General features: G+C 33.0%; 1 protein-coding gene across 1 annotated transcript in view; it reads left to right on the forward strand.

Annotated features, from left to right (window-relative positions):
- FOXP2 (forkhead box P2) overlaps positions 1 to 25,467 on the forward strand; it is a 367,779-nt gene that overhangs the window by 140,029 nt on the left and 202,283 nt on the right. Inside the window, exon 3 of the mRNA XM_037056895.1 lies at positions 1,170 to 1,259. Within this exon, the coding sequence (XP_036912790.1) occupies positions 1,170 to 1,259 (90 nt within the window). The remainder of the gene's footprint in view (positions 1 to 1,169; positions 1,260 to 25,467) is intronic.

The raw sequence follows: 25,467 nt of genomic DNA on the forward strand, positions 1-25,467 counted from the left end.
AACTGTTGTCATGGTTACTAGGAACTCTCTTAAAAACCAGATCATTGATTCCAAATCAAAACTGTACTTTTTTCCAGGTTAAAATCTTAATTATTATGGAAGAAAATTGATCTAAAATATTTCCCCATCATGAAAACTATATGAAGTGTTCTAAAACAGTGAATAACAAACCAAAACCGTGATGCATTTTAGTTTTACGTGTTGAAAATTTTCATCACTATTGTTTGTTGAACTCAGTTGTTGAGAAAAAATATGTTTGTACAGTTGAGGCTCTTAAAAATTTTCTTAATTAGTTTATAATGTTACCTTTAAAACATCGCATATGTGTTTTATTTTGTTGTGTTTTACTTTATTTTTGCTGTGGCACTAGTTTTTACATAAGTATATATAGTACTGCAAGTTGCCAAACTACCTCTCTTCTGGTAAATGAAATGCTTACATTAATTTCTTATATTCAGCTTTATTTTTCTGAACTGGAAGGAAACCATAAACATAAATGAAAACACGTATTTTGATTGGTATTCAGTCAGACATAGAAGCAGACCTGATTGGTTGAGTGGTAATGTCTTTGTTCTCTGATTTTGCTAAGAATGCAAATGAAAACCACTCAATTTTATCTGGCATTAAAACTTCACTTTACTTTGTCAAAGGATGGGTTTCCCTCTTGAATTGTAAGTACAAAAAAAAGCTGTTTTAAATTTTTAGTGAAAATTCTATTAATTCGTTTTCAAGATAATCTGATGTTGATTTGTCAAATTTAATTACAGCTTCCTATAACACTTGAAGTTCAGTGCTTTTGCTTCAAAATTGTAATATAAAAATGCAAAATTGAATAATAATTTAAAAGAGAGTGGGCCTTTTAGTTGAATACTCAAAGACAACTTCCTTGTGGAAATCAGGTTATTGATGCAGTTTGTGATTCTTTTCTTCATAAGAACTTTAAACAAATTAACTTTATTTCTTGCCAGATAACATCCATCTCAATGGCTTTAAGTAAAATTATATACATATGTGTGTTATATACATTTTTTGCATGAGAAGAAAACGATTACTTAATGTTTTTCTCAAGTGAGAAGAGTGAGATTCTTGTACACTGAAGGCTAGTACTATTATTAATCATTAATTTACCTTCAACAAAATATATAGAATTTCCTCCTTTTTACTTCTAGGCTCTCCAAGCAGCAAGACAACTTCTCTTACAACAGCAAACAAGTGGACTGAAATCTCCTAAGAGCAGTGACAAGCAGAGGCCACTCCAGGTAGGTAAAATATGCCTGTCCTTAGGGTCATATTTTAAAACATGTTTATAATGTGAACAGAAATGTAGGCCCAGTTGTACACATACAGAAAATGATTATGTTTGCATATGTAGAAAAAATTAATTAGAAAAGAGAAGCCACTCTGTCTTCTTGATAGAGAAAAAATAATTTTCTATTAGCATAGATTTCAAAAGTTTACACAGTCACTTGTTGGAAAAAGTATGTAGGACCTGCACTTGGTATATGTAAATGTAAAAAGTTTTGTATAAAACTCCTTTCTGGAATTTTAATGGAATTTCATTCACAAAAAGGTTAAAATATGAAATTTCTTTCTTAAAGGCAAATCATAGTAAAATGGTTTAGAAGGAAACAAAACAGTCTCAGACAACCCTTCAACAGTTGTATCTCAGTGATAAATGCAGAAAACTTACAAGGTTGCCAGAAAAACTGAATTTGCCAAGGAGTTATTGGTGTTGTCACAGTTATAAAAATACATTCTGGAGTTTGCTGTGTCTACTATGTCTTGTGTAGCTAATAACATGTATGTCTTTCAAAGAAATGTTTTATTACATAATATAACCATTGTTTTCTATATTCTTAACAGAAATACATAGGATATTGTCTCCAGGAAAGAAACATTTTTTAGGTTATATTTTTTAAATATTTACAAGGTATCTGGAGTTGCATAAAATATCCTTCAAAATGTTTATCAGCTCTGCTGAAAGATAAGCAAGTTTTCAAAAAATGTAAACATTTGCTTTAACAAATGTATCTTGAAAATTTTTATGGCCTAGCTGGTTGTTTTCAGTTTTTAATATACTCTCAGATATTAGTAAATTAAGTCTTATGCAATGGATTTCTGAAGCTTAGTTTCTATGACAGAGAGTTACAGGCTACTAAGGTACACACAATCCAGGAATTAGTTATTACTTAAAAGCTAGATTAAATTTATGTCCCTATACAGATTTAAGGTGAGAATATTTATTCTTGGGAAAAAAACACATTTGGGGAATAAGACATATGTTTTAAAAGGGTAAAATATAGATGTCTGCCCTGATTTCTAATGAGTTATGTTGAATCAAACTGAGTTTAAGATCCATCTTAATGAAAAATAAATAAATAAATTTCACATTCTTTTGTTTTAATCACTAATTCTATAGTGAGACATTTTCCTCCTCATCATATCCTCAAGTAATAACAGTGATTGGAGCACTTCCATTGAGTTATCTGATTCCATAAGAGCCTCTCCATATGTTTACACGACAGAAGAAAAATTGCATAGAAGTCACAGATGATAGTAAATGAAAGGTTTGTCCTCGTTATGGTTTCAAACTATGAATTTTGCTTTCTCGCTAGTATAGAAAGGAGATTTAAATGCTGGTAAGCATATGCCAAAAGTCAGAAAGAGTTTATTATTTTGAATATCTGAAAAAAGACTATATATTCTCCTCATTCTATTTTATTGTCTCCTGACAAATTAGACCAAGTAGTTGTTCCTTCCTCTCCAAAGCTAAGTCCAGTAGAAGTTTCTTTATTGATGGTTACCAGGATATCTCTGGGGAAAAACGATTGGGTTTAAATTTTTCTATTTTCTCTTTTTGTTATATTAGGAGGCAAATTTAGATACTTTGTTTAACCAAAACCTGCATAATTTTTGTTGGAAAACACACACACACAATAATATGGGAATAGTAAGGACTCCAAACTGAGAAATTGTTGTTCATGTACCAAATGTTGTATAAATAAAATTTTGTGTGGAAGGCCTCAATTTTATTATTTTTATCATAAAACGGTGATTAAAAGTTTATAAATACCTTTTAAAAATTTCAGTTGCTAACTATTACTATAGTTTATTGTGTCACTTATATTTAGTGTTTTGTGATTCATATTAACATAATCCACCATTTTGTTCTGATTGTGTAATTATAATGGGGTCTCATACCAAAATGTAATAGGAATGAAAAATTGGTTCTTAAGAATGAGAATTTAGAATAATGAATGAAGATATATTTATTCACCAAAATATACACCACAGTTAATATAATGTGATTCTACATTTCTTTGTATTTTGTAGCACTTGATAAGCTTAACAACTGGAAACATGCTGGAATTGTATTAAAAATCTAATAAAAACCTAGTAGCATTTTATACTAGCTTACACATGTTCTCAATAGACAATATCAAGTAATATTTATTTTTCACTTCTGCAAATACAATTTAATGTGAGTGGCACTATTTGCCACTTATGTTAAAGAAAATGGTAGAATATTTTCACTGAAAATATAACTATTTAATATGAAATTAACACTTTAAAACTTTTATGATTCTATCATAGTGTCTACTTAACTTAAAGTTCAGCCAATTTTTATAATAACATTTTTGTAGGTTATCTTTTAGAATTAAAAGGCATAATTGAAGGCATTTAGTTATAATAATAGATCATGTTAATGATGGATTTATCAGGCATAGCATGTTGTTAGAAGACCAAAGGAGATATGTATTTTTAATTTTAATATATAGATTTGATGGGGAACTATTTCATATAGTTTAAAAGAAAATACCAATTTTGGAAAAAAGTTTTGATGCCTCAAATCACAATAACAATATTTGTTACTTGTACTCAACTAAATTTCTTTCAAATATTGAAAAGTGGTGGCTAAATTTGAAGTGTGACATGATAGAGAGTCTTTCTAGCAGAATAGTATTTGTCTATTATATTTCCAATACATTTTTTCATGTTTTTGTGCTAAAGATGGCATTGATAGTAGCATAGTTGATCCAAAATGGAAAGAAAAAATCATATTTCACAAGCTTAAATACCAATTATAGTAGTGATTTCACTTTCATGTATAGATATCTGAATAAATGTATTTGAAACATGTTTTTGTATTTATTCATTACATAAAACACCAATTAGATAGGGACAATTAGTAAATATATTTATTAATGACATTAATAAATAATATATAAAGATTATGATGCAAATGGGAGCTGATATTAAACTGTAACCAGATATTTTTTTCATACAGTCTTATTATGTGTCCCAGAATAACAAACCCTAATAATAAGAGCTTAAGATGGCCTCTAACCTTAATTTGTTTATTTATCTATATCTACTCCTAGCACTTTCTAGATTTCATATACCTATAGTGGTCCATGATGAGGAAAGTTAGCCAGAGAGATTAGCAATGATTTTAATTTCATGAAACTAACTTCCAGATTAAAAATAGTAAATTCACACATACATGTTCACATGCACACATACATTTGTTTCTTTTACATTTTATTGAATTTATGGAGGGTGATACTTGTTAACAAAATTGTACAGGATTCAGATGCACAATTCTACAACACATCATCAGTATACTGTATTGTGTGTTCACCACCCTAAGTCTAGACTTCATCCATCACCATTTATTCCCCTTACACTCACATTTTATATGCACACATGCATACTTCCATAATCTATAATTTAAACATAGATTGTAAAAAACATTATCCATTTTCTAGCCTATGACAGATCTACTTAATTTAGTTTAGGTATGAAATTGGTCGCATTATTATTCTTATTACATTTACAGCCATGAGACAGACTTGTGGTTCTTCAACAGCTGTGCAGAGCAGAGACGTAAATTTAAGGTAAATGCCATTGCTTTGCTATCTTAGATGAATAGTAGTATATAGCATTGTAATAATTTCCTTCATTGTAGGTTAATATTTAACATAAGGTTCTTTTGTCCAATAGGTAATTAATATTATTTTTTAAATTAATTATGTTAATTAGTTCAAAAATGGAATAGTAAAAAGCAAAAGTGAATTAAACATAGGGGTCTTATTGTGACTCTGCTACAAACTAGTTATGTAAGCTTGAAAAAGTCATTCAACATTTTCAAAATATAGACATTGGGCTAACCAATAAACAAAATATAATATTCTGTGGAAAAAGATTTATTTCATTTTTAAGTGATGGACATCTTAATTTTTCAAGAATAGCTGTACTTTGTTTGATATTAGCTAATGAGTTAAGGATTGTTTTTATTTATTTGTTTTCACTTACAAAAAACTTTAAAAACATATCATAGCCAAAAATAATGCTTTGGAGTCAAGGTACTAAATCTTATGTGTATGGAAACCATTGTGCAAGGATCACTTTGTATTACATCTAAGGAAACTTTGTTTTGTTTAATGCCTTGAAGTAATTTTATAAATTGCTTTTAGGAAAATTCTAAGTTAACCAAGAAATTATTTTACATATGTATTTACTTTGATAATATGCAACAAAAGGTTGTGGTATAATTCTTCACTCCAAAAGGTTAAATTAACATCGGTAGACAACCAAGAATTCTGCTGTATACTGATTAACATTTCTAAATTTAATATTCTAGGGGAAGAAAAAACAATAAAGTATAAAATATATAAGTAAAGAAAATAAATACCTCCCTGGGATATAGAGTTGGACATTGATAAATACATTTTAGTAAATTATGAAAATCCATTTATATAGTATTAAAGAATGAATTTGAATATTTTCTTTTCCACATTGATGTCTGATTTATAGTACAGAAGAATTAGAGAGAAGTCAGAATATATTTTGTTTCAGGTACTGAAAGCAACATAATTGAAAAGTTTGTGATATGGATTTGAGTAGATTCAGAAACTAAGAAAGGGTTTTAATTTTTACTTATTTATTTATTCATTCATTCATTCATTTAGTGTCGCATGTGTTGTATTTCCCTGATAGGCATTTGTTCTTTCCCCGGGGGTCTGAGTCGACTTTCACATGAGTTATAATTAAAGCTAGGAACAAGGGCATAAAAGAATAACACTTGTTTTACTGTAGATCTTTCCCTGAAGACTGTGGAGCCTTTTTGAAATATGCTTTTTACTTTAAATGCATATGAGGTACATCCAGAAAAAGTCCAGCCATTGTTAATATAAAGAGAGTGGTTTGCATGACATGGATGTAATCTGGCAGCCAAGGAGAGTGGGCAGAAATATGAATGTGTGAACAATGATGACTTCACTGTACTAGTCAGTGGGGGTAGTAGACTACTGAGTGAGCATGTGTACTCTGCGGCCATTGTATTAAAAAATGACTGAGCAAGCAGGGCAACAAATCTACATCAAATTTTTCCTTAAGCTTGAAGATTTCTCTGTGAAAACTATTAGGATTATTCAGAAGCCCACAGCTATGGTAAGCTGGTGATTGGCAGCTGCATCATGACAATGTACTTATTCACACATCAAGTCTTGTGCAGAGTTTTTCTGATAAAAGCATTTTTTAAAGGTGCTTTTGTTATTTATATTTTTCTATAAAAAATAAGCAGTTAATCTAACACACTGTTTTTGCATTTTTAATTTAAAAGCTATGAACAAGGAAAGACTATGTCTTATGTGGTCCTGTTTTCCCATTCCCATAAATAACATTTGTTAAAAGGCAGCGTGAGGCCCTGGCTGGTGTAGCTCAGTGGATTGAGCGTGGGCCTGAAAACCAGAGGATTGCAGTTCGATTCCCAGTCAGGGCACATGCCTGGGTTGCAGGCCAGTTCCCGGCAGGGGGTGCATGAGAGGCAACCATACATTGATATTTCTCTCCTTCCCTTCCCCTCTAAAGATAAATAAATAAAATATTTTTTAAAAAGGCAGCATGAAATAGACAATTCTAAAAGAATGTGATAGAATAAAGTCTATCTTTAAGATATTATGATGTTGCCACCTACTCAAGAATGATCCTATGGAGGCAGAGTCTAGGTTGTCCAATCTATCATCGCAAATTCCACATGTGTGACCAATTGACATGTGATCTACTCATAGATATATGACAAAGAATGTATGTTTTTGGTCTGAAGTCTACTTTTTCTCTTAATTAGTAGGACTTCAGGTGGAATAACTTGATTTCTTGGGGTCTGTTTTCTCTTGTCAAAAGTGGAAATAAAGGTACCTCAAGATTGTTGTGAAGACAAAAAAGAATGCAGCATAAAGTAACTAGCATAAATCCTTGATCTTATGAATTAGTAATTTCCATTATGATCATTTCTAATAAATTGATATTGAATCTAAGGTTATGATAAATACTTTATAATATGGTTCTTTTTATTTGATAATACTTTCTGCCATTTGCTACTCAATAAGATATGAAGTGTCCCTAATTTTAAAGAAAGCAACAGTGACTGTTTTAGGTTCTACTACAGTATCTTCCCCTTCTATAGGCCCTTACAACATGTATAATTCACACTCACCTGCCATAAACTTATGTTTTGATGTTTGTTTTTTCTACTAGACTGTGAGCCCAATGACAGCAAGGACCATGAATGTCCTACTTATTAATTTTTTAATCCTCGCCTGGGGATATGTTTGTTGATTTTTAGAGAAAAATGAAGGGTTAGAGAGAGAAACAATGTGAGAAAGAGACATCAATTAGTTGTCTCCTATGCACCATGAACCAAGATTGAACATACAACCTTGGTATGTGCCTTGACTGGGGATCAAACCCCCAACCATTTTGGTGTATGGGATGACACTCCAAACAACTGAGCCATCTGTCCAAGGCTGCCCTACTTATTTTTAGTGCTTAAAACAATACTTGGTAAGTAATGGAGTTCAATAAAAACTCATTGAAACAATGAACAAGGAGTAGATTATGCTGAGAGGAGAATGGGAGAAAGGCTTGAGAATAAAAGCACTTTCATTCAGAGTACATTGAGTATTAATCATTTATAATAACTTCATGGACTTATTATTTAGTTGAGGAGATAGTAAGGCATGTACACAAATGTCAAGTGACAGTGGATATGCTATAGGAATAGAGAAAGTAGAAAGTGCTATAAGCACTAGAAAAAAAATTATCTATTCAGGCCCAAATGATAGGGAAGGCTTTGTGGAGAGGTAGCATCTCTGTTGGGTTTAAAGGAAGGCCATTTGGTAGAGAAAGTAAAAGACATTTTTTAATGGAGAATCTTTCAAATGACATCAAAGATACAGATATAAGAATTGTGAGGTCTGGATAGGCAAAAGTAAGAAATTTGTTTTGGCTATCATAGAGATGTCATGCTAAAAGAATAATGAATGGGTTGGAGGGCTGGAAATACAAATCAACAACTGTATACAGCCTGAAATGCCATACTACTGAGTTTGCACTTTATGGTTTAGGTAGCAGGGGTTATTAACATTTTTTGATAAGGGAGTGGTAAGATCAAATCAGTGTTTTATAAAGATCCACTTAACAATGGTACATTCGGATGATATTTTGGGGGAAGTGATTGTGAGGCATCTGGGATGGGGGTAATTTTTAAAAATTATTGAGTTAGGCCTATGGCAAATTGAACTTTGAGGTGATGCCAAGAAAAGTAAATTGAAACAGCAAACTTAGAAAATTAGAGCTTAACAGAGAGGTCAGCACCGGAAACAAATATTTGTGAAATAATCCATAAGTGTAGATGAATGGAGATTTCTGAAAAAGATAATTTATACAGCAGAGCTCAAGAATATTCACATTTTTTACAGCAAGAAGAAAAAGAAGCAGAAGAAAAACAAAAAGGGGAAAATAATAATTTAAGTAGCATTTATTTCATCAAAGAAGGTCAAGGAAAGGAAGAGTTTTTAAAAGATGGAACTTGGCCCTGGGTGGTGTGGCTCAGGGGATTGTGTGCTGGCCTGTGAATCAAAGGGTCTCTGATTTGATTCCCTGTCAGGGCACATGCCTGGGTTGCAGGCCACGTCTCCAGCTAGGGGCACATGAGAGGCAACCACACATTGATGATTCTCTTTCTCTTTCTCTCCTTCTACTTCTCTCTAACAATATATAAATAAAATCTTTAAAACTAAATAACTAAATGATGGAACTTGTATACCATATCAATGTTCATGAGGATGAACATTTTCATGCATGCAATGTTGAGTTGCAACATTGAGATTTTTAATCCCCCTCTTTCTTTATCATTTTCCAGTAACTCTTAGGATCAGCAATACTAAAGTGATGATGATAAATGGAAAAAAATCTTACTTTAACATAAATGTTAAATATAAAACTGAGAATTAATAGAAGCAAATGTACTTTTTGCTTCTCAGATTGCTGTGTCTACAATTGTATAAATAACTGTATATTGCATATGTAATATAGAGTTTCCATAATTAAATGTGAAAGAAACCTGCTTTCTAGATTACATTTTTTTCTTTTCTGAGCTATCCAAGCACTTGCTTCTTTCTGTAATACATTAGATTTTTAAGTATATATTTCCTTGATTTCTCTACCTTAACTAAAGTGAGAGGAAGAAAAAATACACATTAATACTGGTAAGGGAGCTCTCCATAGGATTTAAGACTTAGGTTGTGAATTTCATCTTAAGATGTTTGGAGGTATACAAGCTAAATTGAATGACAAAATGAAGAATAGTGTCAGTATGTGATTAAAGACAAAAAGTGAAATTATTTTGAAATTCAATAACATTTAAATTCATTTTGTTTTCTCTGTGGCATCTATTCATATCTTTCTATCATCCTGCATTCTACATTTTTACTTGGTTTTCTTAAAATTTTTCTGCTAACTTCACCTTTTCTACTACATTTTTCTTCCTTTACCATTCAGTTCTTTTATCATGCAATCTTGTCCATTTTAGCCAATTACTTTCCCTTCACTCCCATATTGAAAAAAGAGTAACTTCATTTTTTCCTTTTTATTGAATTTATTGGGGTCACATTGTTGCATAATTCTACAACACCTCATCTGTACACTGTATTTGTGTTCACCATTCCAAGGCCTGTAATTATTAATTCTATCTTGAACCTAAAAGATGTTTTAGCATATCATTTTACTAATAAAATAGTAAAACTGTGTTACTTCTTATAAGCTAGTATTCAATATAGTTTTTGTCTTGCCCCAAGAGTAGTTTCTTTTGTGCCATTTTAACTTGTAATTTTAGTATGAAAGCAACACTACTCTTGAGTATCTCAATAGTTAGAAGCTCCCTTGCTACTGATGACATTTATAGGTTGCTCTGTTAAAGGTACCATCAGAATGGTTTCATCATTTCTTAAATCCTTTTGTCAGATTTCCTAGAACACTCATTAAGATATGAATATTCAAAGTAGAAGTGGCAGAGTTGATTGTATTAAAAGGCCAGGTTTTTTTAAGCAGGTCTTAGGTTGTGCTGATTATGATTATTTTAGTGATGTTGAATTGGAAGCATGGCATTTGAAATGATTAAACAAAAGTGTAATAGATTTGTCTTTCAAAATTATTTTATTTCTCCTACCTTAGTATGAAAATCATATATGCTTATTATAACAATCTAACATTATTTTAAGTTAAATTGTAGCTGGGAACTAAGTTATTTTTCCCAAAGGCAGTTAGTAAATGTTAATAAATTGCTACAGTAGAGTACATTTTTAAGATGAAAATTATGTTATCTAATTAGATGAGTAAGAAAGCACTCATGAAACCTAATTATAGTAAACTCTTGACATTTGCAACTTATACATCCTGAGATCTTCATGAACCCTCAAATTTGAGAAGTGCCCAGTTCAAACTTATGGAATGGTCCTTATTCTGAATCAAGCTACCATTGTTTGTAACACAAAGTTAACAACTTTCCAGCCTTCAGTAAAATTTACCTCATGATCAACGTCACTTTAAAAATGAGCAATTATTTTTATTTTTTTGAAAGTTTCTTTAAATATTTAATCTATTTATTTTTAGAGAGAGGGGAAGGGAAGGAGAAAGAGTGGGAGAGAAACATCAATGTGTGGTTGCCTCTCTGTGTCCCCCACTGGAGACCTGGCTTGCAACCCAGGCATGTGCCCTGACTGGGAATCAGACCAGTGATCCTTTGCTTCACAGGCCTGTGCTCAATCCACTGTGCTACACCAGTCAGTGCAAAAATGAGTAATTATTTTTATATCCCTTCTTTCTTACATAGATGAGAATAGGTAAAGAAAAGAAAAGGTGTGTTCATGAAAGAAGAATGCATAGGAGTGGCTGGGTTAGTTTATATGTGTGAGAAGCCAGCAGTCTAAAGATTAGATCAGCTTGATTCACTTTCATGACTTGACAAATCACAAAAGTGTGATGTCTTGGAACTTGGGGTACTTTGAAAATAATCAGATCAGTTTTCTAAATTTGTGAATTTTAAAGGTCTACTCTACTAGATCTTGCAATCTAATATCTGTGAGGAAAATCCAAAATAAGCAAACAAGTTTCCCCTACTTTGCTTGCTGATATTTTATAGGAAGAATTGACAGAGGTACTCAATCTTATTATTAATATTTTTCCTTCTTAGTTGTAAATCTGCAATGACATCATTTGATTACCTGGAGCGCTCCTTAAAACTAAGAGCACTCCTAAAACTTACCTAACATGTTTGTTGAAGGCATGGGGAAAGCAGTGTGTTGAGTATAAAGAAATCTCACAGAAGTTCATTAATGAATAGAAAATTTATTTTAATGATCTTTGATTGGTGACTGATTATTCCAGACATTACGAACTTGGTATTTTACCCCTCAAGTTACAGAACCACTATTTAGATTCAGTTCACAGTTGAAGTTCTTGAATCACATCCAGCTTGACTAAAAGTATTTGGTAGTTGTTTTTCTTTAAGCTGTTATTATTTGATCATGCCAATTTTTATAGTCTTATCAGTGTAGATATAGAACCTTAGTACCTAGTAGTTCAGCATTCTGATAACACACAATAGACAGAAAACTTCTTTGCACAGTATATAAATTCTTACACTTCTAATGCTTACACTTGTGTTGTTATTAAAAACTTCCTTCCTAATACCTTCTAGTGCTAGTTCTACTGAACATTCTCAAGTGACAAACCAATAAACACACTGAACATTATGATGTGGTGACATGAAGAAAATCTGTTGTCTCACAGAAAAACTATAGTAAATTATCCAATAGAATATATTTGTAAAAACAAACTAAAAAGCCCCACAAAGAATGAAATTGTTCTCTCTATATTCTATCTTCTTCCCATAGAAAGAAGCATGTGGTAGACAATTAAAACATTAATTAATGATTAATTAATGAATAAAGGTTTAATTTCTCAAAAACTTGAGCATCCAGTTTTCAATTTATTCTGGGAGAATTTATTTCCTTTAATCAATAACTATCATCATTGCCCTACATAGTCTTAAAGTTCATTTAGGCCAATAGTTTTCAAGTCTAAAATATCACTTGAAAATCTTTTTTAAAATGGAGAATATTGGGTTCACCCCAGACCATTGATTTGAAATTACTGGTGATAAGATCTTGAAAAATCAAAATAGTTTAAACTCTCTAGGAGATTCTATTGTAGCTGGTCCACAAAATATCATGCAGGAAATCCAAACTATACTTTTACAATGGAAAAATAGCTCCCTTTATTAAAAATGACTGAATCTGAATTCTCTTATTAATATGCTGTGTAATTTTCTCTCTCTGGTACTCACTTTTCCAAACAATAAAATGAAGAACTAGTGATGCCTCAGGTTCTTTCCCGATTCAATACTCTTTGAATCTCACTGCTGTGTTTTGTTTTGTTTTGTAAGAAACTCATTGTCTTCAAAGATAGCTGTCTGCTATGATGGCCCCAGAATGCTGATTTCATTGTCTACCACCCACATTTTATACTTTATATGAGCAGCAATATCACACTGTTTATAGTTTCTCTAACATTGCTTCATGTCTCATGCAGCCAACTTGGCCTTTCTCTTTCTCAATATTCCCTTCTCCACCTTTCCACCTAGAAAACTTCTCAGCAGCTTTTAAAATTCCATTGTCAACTTTCTGTGTAGTCTGTTCTGATACCATCCTTCTATACACACACAATATAGAATAAATTATTTCTCTTTACATATTATTTCATGTTTTATACATACTTCTATTTTATATGTATCACAGTTAATTATAATTACTATAACTTCCTTGAAGGCTGAGACTGTGTGTTATTCACCTTCATATTTCCATTTTCTACCACATAGTAGATTTTGCATAAATGTGTGGAGCCCACAGACCATTGCTTCTCTACAATCCTACCAAGTTTCTCTTTTCCCTTAGTCTCCAGATGAGTTTTCTCAGGCACCTCCTTTTGCATCTCAATCCAGATTAACATTTTTCAAACTGAATTTTTTTGTCTTTTTCCATCATTAGTTGATGTTTTCGCCAGTTTTTCCTAAGCCTGTTCTACAGCTTCCAACTGTAAACCCTTCTAATCTGATTGAGTCATATTTCTCTGACTTAATGTGAACATTGCCCTGTTCTTTAACCTCTCAGCAAAGCACAAAAGGCTATAGACCATCATACATCGAATATATTATAACCATGACTTAATCCTTACTGCTTTCTAAGCATGCTGTTTATTCATTCATTCACACACATGTATAGGTTGTTTCTTCTATGGCAGGCACTTTGCAGGCCACTATGAACTGTAAGAACTTTGCACCGTCATGACCTGTAACTATTTCTCCATTTATTTACTTCTCCAGATCATTCCCACCCTCTCTCCTTATTGAATGCTAAACTCCTGTGCATACTTCAAGGCTCTACTTCCTAGAGTCTTTTTTAACTTTTCAATGAGAAATAGTCTCTCATCTATGTATATTTCCAGAGCCTGTATCACACTTTTATTTTATTTTCCTATGTGTATTAGTTACAAAGATAGATTATACCACATAGTCTCAGACTATAAACCCTTGGAGGTCAGGGTTTACAAAAATTTTTATGAAAAATTTTAGGGCATTCTATTGAATAAATTGGGTGTTTTTTCTCTGTTTAGTGAATCAGCCATCACCTGTAGACTGAGAAGAATAAGATCTTCTTCATCCTTGTTCCTCCTGATGCTGTTTTGTAGTTCTATAAAAATTTATTTAGGTCTGAGTTCCAGAATCAAAATGGGATACTGAAGTGTGGAAAGAAGTTTAAGGATAACAAGTAATATGATAGAGATGATTAAAGGAAAAATGGGAGAGCCTATCATAAAGTGGTTTACCCAGATTGAAATGGAGAAAGGAGAGAAAAAAGGTTGTTAATAATTCACATAAAAAAATTGTAATGCCAAGCAAGTGTAACTGGCATTTATTTTCATTCATGACTAAGACTACGGCAAAGAGTACTAAATTCCCTCTCTGCATGAGAAAAATTGAGATACTTACAATCTGGAACATGTCCGTGAAGGTTTTGAGAGTCAATATTTTTATAAGAAATGTTTATAACTGTTGTTCTCAATTCTATTTTTATTTCACAGATAGCCTAATTTTAAGTGATAATTAAAGGGATTCGTGCATTAAAAACAATTCAGGCAATACAGAAAAGTACGAACAATTGAAATTCACCTGAATTTCAATGTCCTAGTGATCTTGTTAACACACACACAACTATTTACCTGCCTTTATGTGTGCATTCATGTGGCATCATATGGGAGCCTAGAAATTAATGCCATTTCATATTTTATAGCTCTTTAAAACTGAAGATTCATTTGTATATCCATTCATTGAAGTATAGCTTAATTTAAGACCATAGAAAAGCATGTACATGTTGTAGTGGCCTGTTGGTGTTTGTTTTTTTTGTAATAAAGGTAAGAGGCCAGACTCTGCCGTATATGGGAGAGGCTTTGGGTTCAAGGACTGACTCCATTATTCACTAACTGTATAATGCTGGGGAGAGCAGTTCAGCTGGCTAGCTTCATTTTCTTTTTCTGTTATCCAGGAAGATTTGACTCCCTCTCTAGGTCTAAAAATATATTATCCTGATACTTTATTTTTAGCAAAAGTATTAAGGTGGCCAAAAAGTTAGGTTTTTTTCAGTACGGTGGCTCTAGTAATGTTTGGTTGTGTTTAACTTCATTCAAAACAATTTGTTAGATTGTATTGTGACAGCTGTCATATCAGCATGCATTTGAAAATTATGAAAATTGGTGAATTTTGTACAGCCATTTTAATATTGAAGCTGAAAGAAAATATGCAACACTTTTGGTACATTATACTTCATTATTTCAAGAAAGGTAAAATGCAACTGAAACTCAAAAGTAGTTTTGTGCAGTATATGGAGAAGGTGCTGTGACTGATTGAAAGTGTTAAAAGTGGTTTGCAAAGTTTCTTGTACTATTGACATTTTGGCCAAATAATTCTTTGCTGTGGAGCTGTCTTATGTACTGCAAGATATTTAGCAGCAGCCTTGGCCTCTACCCACTAGAAGCCAACAGCAGGAGATAGCCAACATATTCAAAATAGCCAAATCAATTAAGTTATTGGTGAAAATGAAAAAAATGTCTTTTATTTTATGGAAAAAAAATAAACTTTTTGGCTAACCCAATATGTACCTTTCAGTAGCTTTACATTTAGAAAAAGTTGGCTTTCTTTACATGTTACATGTCAAAACTCTTTTAACTTGGTTAATGAGTTAGTTTTTCCTTATTAGAAAAATGAAAAGAAACAATATTATTTTAAACTTTGAAAATTTGTGACTTGTTTATTGATGTTAAAATATTCTAATGCTCACAGAAAAAATAAAATGTGTTGTTGGAATATTATACAATATGCATATTTATTACATACAATTACAGTTTTCATTTTATTGTGTTCCACATGGCCTGCAACATACATGCCAACTTATGTTTGGAATACTTTTCTGTGTACTCAATTGTATACGTAAGGTTTATAATAAAGAAAAATAAAATAAGGAATATTTAGAAATATAACTATATAGAGTTTGCAACTGTGAAAATTGCTTTTCTCACAATCCCTAAAACTTAGCTTTATTGCCTAAATTGTATAGTGATAAATATTATTTTTAGGTTTAGGGCAATCAGTCTTGGTAAAAATTTGCAATATATTTATTTAAATAGAAAATAGTTTGCTTTTTTATTTTAGTCACTTTCAAAACAGTGTGTTCTAGTACATTTGAATCCATGAGTTGAAATATTTTATGTTCTTTGAAATGAAAAGAAAGTTTAAAATATTCCATTATTAAAATGTTTGCTTCTGTTTATTTATCATAATGGCTGTTATTTATTCAAATCAACATCCATGATTTATGGGAGGGAATATAGATCTGGGGTCAGAATACTTGGGTCACAACAGTTACAGGTTATGAAAACTTGGGCAGATCATCTAACTCTCCTGAACCTCAGTTTTCTCTTATGTGGTACAAGTTGCTAAAAAATACACATGAAAATGTAATAAAAATATAAATGGCAATAATTCTTTAGTATTTTTCGTGTATATAATGACAACACATAAAATATAATTCTGAATAATATTCTGAACTAAAAATTCATACATTTAAATGTTTACATATTCAGAAGTCAACAGCATATAGATAAACAGGTTTTGTTTCTTGCTCCAGTTTGTTACTGTGTGTGCTCTCATTCATTTTTGGGGGGAAATAAATAACATATTTACAAAGCTCTTAATTTATTTTCCATTCATATCGGGAAATTAGACAAAGGCAGTTTTGTTGACACATTACAACATTAGTTTATATTCCACCAATTAGAATCTAGCTGAGTGATAGAATATGTAACAGTAATAAACTGAGTCCTTTTCTAATGGCACAAAGTATGAGTTTGAACACACATAAATACAAGCTGGATCCTTTAAAACACTGGCCTCCAACCTTTTTGGCACCAGGGATGGGTTTTTCCATTAAGGAGGTGGGGGTGGGAGGTCAGGAGGCAGAGCTGTGGCAAGTTTCACATGCTCCTCCTGTTCTCTGCTCTCTCCCAGCTGTGGTCAGTGTGAGGGAGGGCAGGCAGGGGAACGTGGAATGCAGAGCACACAGAGTTCCTAACTGGCCACAGGCCTATACCGGTCAGCAGGGGTTGAGAACCACTGCGTAAAAGATGAAAGTAAATTTCTGCTTATGAAATTCAGATATGTTTGTTAAAATACAAACAGAACTCAGTTTAGAAAAGCTATTCCAAGGATACCACTGTTATCATATGTTGCAAACACATTCCAGATGATGTGCAGATTTTGGTTCTCTCTCCAATAATCTGTTTACTATTGACTCTTCATTATTTTTCTTTATGAAGTTTTTTAGATATATCTTCTCTTTTTCTGTATAAACAAAATGTTATTTTTTAAACAATAACTGCAAAAGTCAGTAAAAATCCGTGAAACCAAGTGTCCATAACTGAGGAGTCCAAAAATGTAAGGGATAGCATTTATATTATGCTTATGCCTCTAATTAATATTAGCCAAATAAATATTATGCAATCTATGACACCTTACCAATATTTTAAAGTCAGAAAACATTTCAAAAATAAAATACCTTAAAAAACAGGAGGTGTGCAATACTGTTTGGAACATACACAAATTTATTGAGATTAGTGTGGTGAGATTTGTTCTGCAGCTGCTTCAAATTAAGAACAGGTGTGGAAGACAGATTATGCAAATACTCATATTAATGCAATTGTCAAATTGGTGTGTTTACCATTGTGCTTTTAAAGAGTAGACTGTACTCCTACTTTAAATGTAAATTAGTTTCATTCTTGAGAGCAGCTATTGGTAATGAAATTTGGTCTTGGCTTAAAAATGAATAATTTCAAATAAATAGTAACATAATTTTAAAATTTGACATTTGCTTCTAGTAAACTCTTTCATATATAAAAATAGTAATTCTGTATTATTTTGTAGATAGTCTATTTTTAAATAGATAGTCATGGTGACTCTGTGAAAGTTTGACTCAATTCAGGCACTGGGCTACTATTTTCTATTGTGGTATTTAGTTATTACTATGATAGCTTTTGATCTCCTTGAATGTTTTGTAATTCAGAACTCAACTCAGCTTTCCACATTTATGGATCTAAGCTCTCAGGAAATATATTCTTAGGAGAAATTTAATTATATTAATTTTAATAATAAATTACCTCATGGAATGTAGTTAACTTCAATTGTATTTTAATATTTGAAACCTTTAAACCCAATCTTTGGTACTTAAAATTATGTTTTGGGAGTATAAAGCAGCCTTTTACTACTAGTTTATTCATGTATCTGTGTGAGGGGTTTTGAACTTACCCAATGTCATGATACACATACCTCTGCCCCTCAAAAGCCTTTGTTTTAGTCCTGAGCTGGTCTCCTAGGCCCTAGTAATAAGTGTTTATTGGTCTTTTATCTAAATGTGTGACTAGGCCAGGGGAAAAAAAGGCTGAGGAGTCAACCAGAGATGTTACAATAGTAGCATTTTTCAAGTTTTTTTCTTCATTAATCCATTTTTTCTCATAAAATAAAAATCCTAAATTATTTACATTTTTTCACTTGACTAGTGTATTTTCAGTGCTTATTTTGTATGCACTGTGATGTGTTTATTTATGCTTTCCCATTTCAGAAAATTGCATTATGCAAGATCACGTCATTGGTAGTTTAAGCTGGGATGTGAATTCAGCTCAGTCTGATTCCAATTCCTGTACTTTAACTCTGCCATTAATCACCGATAGCATGCAGCCTCTAAACTGATATTCAAAAATCTCAATTTTTTTATTTTGGGGAAATAAGAAAGATGAAGAGGTATAAAATGTGAATATTACCTTTTCTTGAGTGCCTTCATTGTAAGGAATACAGGTCAATTTGTGCTTAAGGTAGAGCAGTGGTTCTCAAAGGAAGAGATTGGGGAGTGCGTAGGGTCTCTCTAGGGAGGGAGTGTCTATTATCACTACTAATAGAAGATGCTACTAGAGTGAATCTGTCTCCCCTTATTCCTTTCTCTCTAATATCTCATCACCCCACCTGTTAGGAAGCACTGGTAAGAAGGCAATGGACTGAGTGTGAAGTTAGATATTTATCCAACAATGTGTGACGTAACCTTTTGGTATGAAAGGAAAAAGTGGCAGTGCTGGATCTCTACTGGTAGTTTTCTTGGCATCATACATGTTTTCTTTTTGAAGATGCTAAGAGATTTTTGGTCAGAAAGAGTGCTGTTTTTACATAATAGATCCTATTTGTTCAGGTTTCTTCTTAAGTCACATCACAGTCCAAAGGGGAAAGAGGTTGATAGGGAGTGCATAAATCCTAAGCACTGATGCCAACAAGGTAAGCTTCTGTGTCTGCAGCTTACAGTCTCCATTTCTAATTAAAGACTATATTATTTATAATTATTGGCAAGAAAAGGAGCTGCTACTGATACCAACAACAGATAAAAAGTAGCTGATCCAAGAGCTACTGCTGCTTCCCCTGCAGGGATCAAAAAAGAGACTGCCACATGCTCCAATACCCTCATAAATTCCTAGTGTGACTATGATCTGAATTGCTCTCCCCTAAGGAGTAAAGCATACAGTAAAAGAGATGGTGGTACTTTCTGAATTTGGACAAATGAAGGTATGACAATGTTTTATTTTGATACATAATAATAGATATGTCAATGGATCTTCATGTTTCTTTTATTCAATGAACTCCTAATCCTAAAATACATTTTTGTGCAAAAGATCACTAATAGGTAATTAAAGGTTGACCAATCTATAAACTCAAAGAAAATTTAGTGTAAGTGACTCTATGAAGCTGTCATTCCCCATATACACAAAGTAATGAATGCTTATTTTTTGGTCCTACCATTCCATGCTGTTGATATTTCTGATATGGTCACATGCATTTCAGAAGTACTAAAGTAAGATTCCTACTAACAAAACATTAATAACTTTATGGATACTTTTTATTTCTTTATGAAGAAAAACCCTAAAACAAGTTGAAAGCCACACAATGCATCCATTCTATTACTGTCTGTTTTGTTCCACGTATTAAATTATTAACTCAACTTGTTTTGTAGTAGTTTTGTTTTTCAACTACTCAAATTAATACACAAAATATTATTTTTATGTTAAGCAAGAAAGCCTTTTGCTTTAAAAACATTCATTACTACCCTGACTTCTTAGGCTTTAACCCTTTATCTTCACTATTTTTGGACAAATAATAAAGGTGAAAGATTTAAGGTTGATTCTATGCTCACTGTCTTGATTGGAAATATTCAGAATATAGATTTATTCTGAGAGTGGAAGTTGGTTTATTACATTGTGCCAGCTATCCCAAAAGCCATTTCAATAGACTCTATACTCTGATGTTTGTTTTAGAAATAATTGCATGAAAATGTAGTTTAACACCTAAACTATGTCTCTTAACCCCTACTGGGCATTTTCTATTAGGCATTGTTTGAAAATTACATTAAGAAAAATATATCATCTGTGAAATTATATTCTGAATGTCCCTACTAGCAAAGAAAGGTGTAGTATTCAGTTAAATCTAGTATGAAGCATTCCTTTTCTCCTGAACCCCATTTTTAATGTTTATTTTATTTATCTTAGTGCTGCATTATAAAATTGAACTGTTTTTCCTCCAATATTTGCACTTCTGTTTTCCAAATTTTTCAAGTTGGTTTACCACAAAACTTTTTGAAGATGAAAATATACTGTTATGTCACATTAAATTATTTTCTCACTTTTTGATTGATAATACAAAATCTAAGTTAATTTATTTTTGTATCTTTATTTCAAACAATTCACATCAGTTAAATTTTAGTACACGGAATTTTCCAAGTGGGATGTTGATATTGAATTGACTTTAAATATATTATAATATACTAATATACTTAAGGTACTAAAGAAATAGAATTCAGGAATAAGACATATGGAAAGTCCACTGATTGGAAAGTAGATGAGGGCGAGTTTCTGCAAACGTAAGTTATTTCTTGCCATCATAAAGATTTAAAAGAACATATTGTATCATCTTTTTTGCCACAGTCTTTAGAATTATAGTAATATGACATTAAATACCACAGAAATGCTTTTATGTGTTTGACCCTTCATTTAATTTTTTCAAGAGAAAAACAGGTGGTATACACATGCAGTAATGACAAATTGAAAGGACATAAAGGCCACTTTGCTTTGCATGAAACTCTTGAAGGTCTGACTTCTGCTTCTCTCTCTGTCTTTATCTCTGTCACTCTCTTCTACCCAACACTCTTTCCTCTGATCTTGCTGAACTGTCTGTGTTTCTCTGGATTCACCAAGGGGTCATATACCTTCAAGCCTTCTTCATTCCAGCCTTTCTTTGGTCTTGAACATTCTCCCAACTTTATTCCACCTCATACTCATTTGTATGCTAATGTTCATTTATTACCACCTAGTTTAAAATCCTCTTCTGCCCTGGCTGGTGTAGGTCAGTGGATTGAGCGTGGGCCTGCGAACCACATGATCGCGGTTCGATTCCCAGTCAGGGCACATGCCTGGGTTGCAGGCCAGTTCCCAGTTCCCGGCAGGGGACCCATGAGAGGCAACCATACATTGATATTTCTCTCTTTCTCTCTCTCCTTCCCTTCCCCTCTAAGATAAATAAATAAAATCCTTAAAAAAAATTGCACAGTGGTATAATTATTAAAAAAAAATCTTCTTCTATCCCCTGTCTTTTTCATAAGTAACTCTCTCTTATGCTCCCAAAAGAGGTGACTGCATTCACATGTCATAACACTTTTTATGATCCTAGCAGTCTGTCTTCCTAATTTGTCTATAAACTCTTTTGGTTAGGGACACTTACTTTGTATCCCAAGTGTTAGCTACTAAATAGTATACTGTAATACCCCGCAGAAGTGAGAGGGACCCCTTACCAAAATTGGGTTCGGACGTCAATGCTGAAGACACTTTACATACCAAGAGAATTTGATAGATATTGTATATTACTTACATAGACTCCAGGGCCAGCTGATTGAGGACAAGCAGGTCCCAGCTGGCTTAGGAAAATAAAGGAAGTTTATGGTGACTGTGAGGAGGACTGCTGAAAGAGCCATTGAGCAGGTAGGTGGTCTAAATTTTCCTCCAGTGGCAAAGGATGTGATTCATGCACAAGCTTTTTGCATAAATATGGGGTCACAAGGGAAAGGGGGGCTGAGATTTAGCAAGAAGTCAGCAGTAAAAATTAACAATGTAGGCAGCCTCTATTGCTTTAGCATGGTGTATTTCTTACCGTATGTTACCTCACTTAACCTTCTTAGGTAACAAGAGACATATATGTTTTCTTTGGATTATAATGCAAAAAGAAGAGCGTAAAACTAAAAACTATTATTCTTATTTTTAAATTTATTTCAATTGTTGTTCAAGTACAGTTTTCTGCCTTTTACTCCCAACCCAGCTCACCCCACCAGTGCTCCCCACCTCCCTCCCATTTCCATCCCCGCTTAGTTCTTGCCCGTGTGTCCTCCACACTTGTTCATGTAAATCCTTACCCTTTTCCCCTAAAGTTCCCTCCCCTCTCCCTTCTGGGCACTTTCAGCCTGTTCTCAGTTTCAGTGTCTTTGGTTATATTTTGCTTGCTTGCTTCTTTTGTTGTTTAGGTTCCTGTTAAAGATGAGATCATATGGTATTTGTCTTTCATCACCTGACTTATTTCACTCAGCATAATGCTTTTCAGTTCCATTCATGCTGTTGCAAAGGGCAGAGGCTCCTTCTTTCTTTCTACAGCATAGAATTCCATTGTGTAAATGTACTAGAGTTTTTTGATCCATTCTGATGGACACCTAGGTTGCTTCCAGCTCTTGGCTATTGTAGAATGTGCTGCTATGAACATTGGGGGTGCATATGTTCTTTTGGATTGGTGTTTTAGGGTTCTTAGGATACAATTCTAGCAGTGGAATTGCTGGGTCAAAAGGCAGGTCCATTTTTAGTTTTCTGAGAAAATTCCATACTGTTTTCCACAGTGGCTGTGCCAGTGAGCAATCCCATCAGCAATGGATTAGGGTCTCCTCTTCTCCACAACCCCTCTAACACTTGTTGTTTGTTGCTTTCTTTATGATGGCCATGCTGACCGGTGTAAGGTGGAATCTCATTGTGGTTTTAATTTGCATCACTCTTATAGCTAGCAATATTGAGCATCTTTTCATGTGTCTCTGGACCCTCTTTATGTCCTCCTTGGAGAACTATCTGTTCAAGTCCTTTGCCCATTTTTAATTGGTTTGCTTGTCTCCTTAGAGTGGAGTTGTGTAAGTTCTTTGTATATTTTGGAAATGAAACCCTTGTCTGAGGTACCATTGACAAATATGTTTTCCCATACAGTTGGTTCTCTTTTTACTTTAATACCATTTTCTTTAGCTGTGCAGAAGCTTTTTTATTTTGATGGGATCCCATTTGTTTATTCTTTTCTTTATGCTCCTTGCTCTAGGGGACATATCAGTAAAAATGTTGCTGCATGAAATATCTGAGATTTTCCTGCCAATGTTCTCCTCTAGGACTTTAATGGTGTCATGGCCTTTTCAACATACTGTAGTTCTGTTTCTGTTCCTGCTACCTGCTTTAAATGATTCTATAGAATATTACTGAGAATGTCAGAGAGTTGTATTTCCAGTCATCCTGCTGGATCCTGACAAAACATTTGAAGTTTTTGACACCACTTCCCTGATCATATCTGTTCTCTCTCTTTTGATGGCTTTCTTATCTCCATCCATAACTCTTTATTCAATAGTTATGGCAGTGGTGCTACACTCTGTCTGCATATTATCATTACTCAGAGTGCTTATTTTTTTAAAAAAGTCAGAACTCCACCTTAGCCTAATTAGATCAGAAGCTCAGGAAGGTGGAGCCCAGCATCAATATTAATTCAAAGCTTCCCAGGTGATGTTAACACATGACATATGTTGAAAGCCACTCCTTTGATCTCCTGACAGGATCATCCACTTCCTGTAGGGTTACTGCCATATAAGGTAGTGATTTCAGGTTTGTATGCTTTGCCTTTCTACTGAAGTTAAGACTTGTTTTCTCAAAGATCTGCTGGAAATATCTACCTGAATGCCCTGCAGTCACTTCTAATTGAGTATTTCCAAATGAAACAGATTCTCTTCTATTCCTTAATTTTTTTCTTGCATCCTCTTACCTTGCCAGCAATATCACAGTCTATTCCCAGTGTCCCTTATCCTATACTCTGTCACTCAGTCACTAAAGTCATCTTCAAATCTTCAAAGTTAGCTTCTCCTCAAATTGAGTATCCTTTTCTCCTTCTCATTGCTATTTATTTGGTGGTAATTGCTCTCTGATGAAACTTTGGGCATCTTAGGCTGCCAGACACAAACTCTTCCCAATTTCAGACAGAACCCATACCCTCATGCTTTTCCCTTGTTTTCTAAATTATATATCTATGACTTCCCTTTACTTTAGACAAATCCATTTTGTCTGATGAGTACATCTCCTCACAGTCCTAATCTTTCCAGCCTTATTCCTCATCACTTCTCCCCATCCATTCTACACTCCTGCCATACCCCAATTTTTATATTTCTTAAGACAAAACCCTGAATTCCTTGAATTCTTCCTTATTTATCTGCTGCTTTCCCCCCGGTAAATGTCTACTCATTCTTTTGGAGTCACCTAGAAAATATCTTTATTCAGTATGATCATACACTTTTTACCTCTTCAACAATATATTTCTCACTAATGTAGGGTGTTTTGATCATGAATCCACATAGACTTCACAAGGCCTTAACAGGAACAGAGGAAGTCTAAATTTCACTTCTAATTAAGTCTTAATATTTTCTTCTATTTTGAATGTAGGTAACAAACCACAGTAGTATTAGCAGTATCTGTGACATTGTCACCAATAAAGACATTTTCATATCACATTGCAGTTGGTAACAATATCAAGAAATATTATTAGTGGTTACTACTACTTCAAAATTATAGTGGTTATCAAACCTGCCACTATATCTTATCATTTAATACATTAATAAAGAAACACATTTATTAATATTTCACAAGTGTGAGTTTTTAAATATTATTGAAATATGGAATTAAAAATTTAGAAAGGGAAACTCATTTCCTTTCTAATTCCCTATATTTTATTTTATACAATTAAATTTTTTTCTGAGTAGGCTCTTCTACGTTTACCAGATTGCCAAAGGGGTTCAAGAACAACAAAACCCCAGGAGCCTCTGCCAATGGCACTTTGTTTGTTACATCTTAATTTACAAGACTGTTTTCTCACTCTCCTTGGAGGCAAGGAAATTTTTCATTCATTTTTATAGCCACATGGCTAATATAGTTTATAACATATAGTAGGTACTGAAAAACTGTTGACTGACTGAATAATGGAATAAAATAATGAAAAATCACCTGTCATACAAATATCCTAAACAGGGAAAACAACATTTCTCAAAATGTGATCACCAACACCAAGATCCTTGTTCCTGGACTCTGTCTCTCAGGTCTTTTAAATTTGAATCTGCTATTATAACGGCTTACTCAGAAATTCTTTTGCAGTATGCTATG

Source organism: Sturnira hondurensis, unplaced genomic scaffold (assembly GCF_014824575.4).
Source record: "Sturnira hondurensis isolate 20B ecotype Veracruz unplaced genomic scaffold, ASM1482457v3 Scaffold0009223, whole genome shotgun sequence".
In the NCBI taxonomy this organism is placed as follows: Eukaryota; Metazoa; Chordata; class Mammalia; order Chiroptera; family Phyllostomidae; genus Sturnira; species Sturnira hondurensis.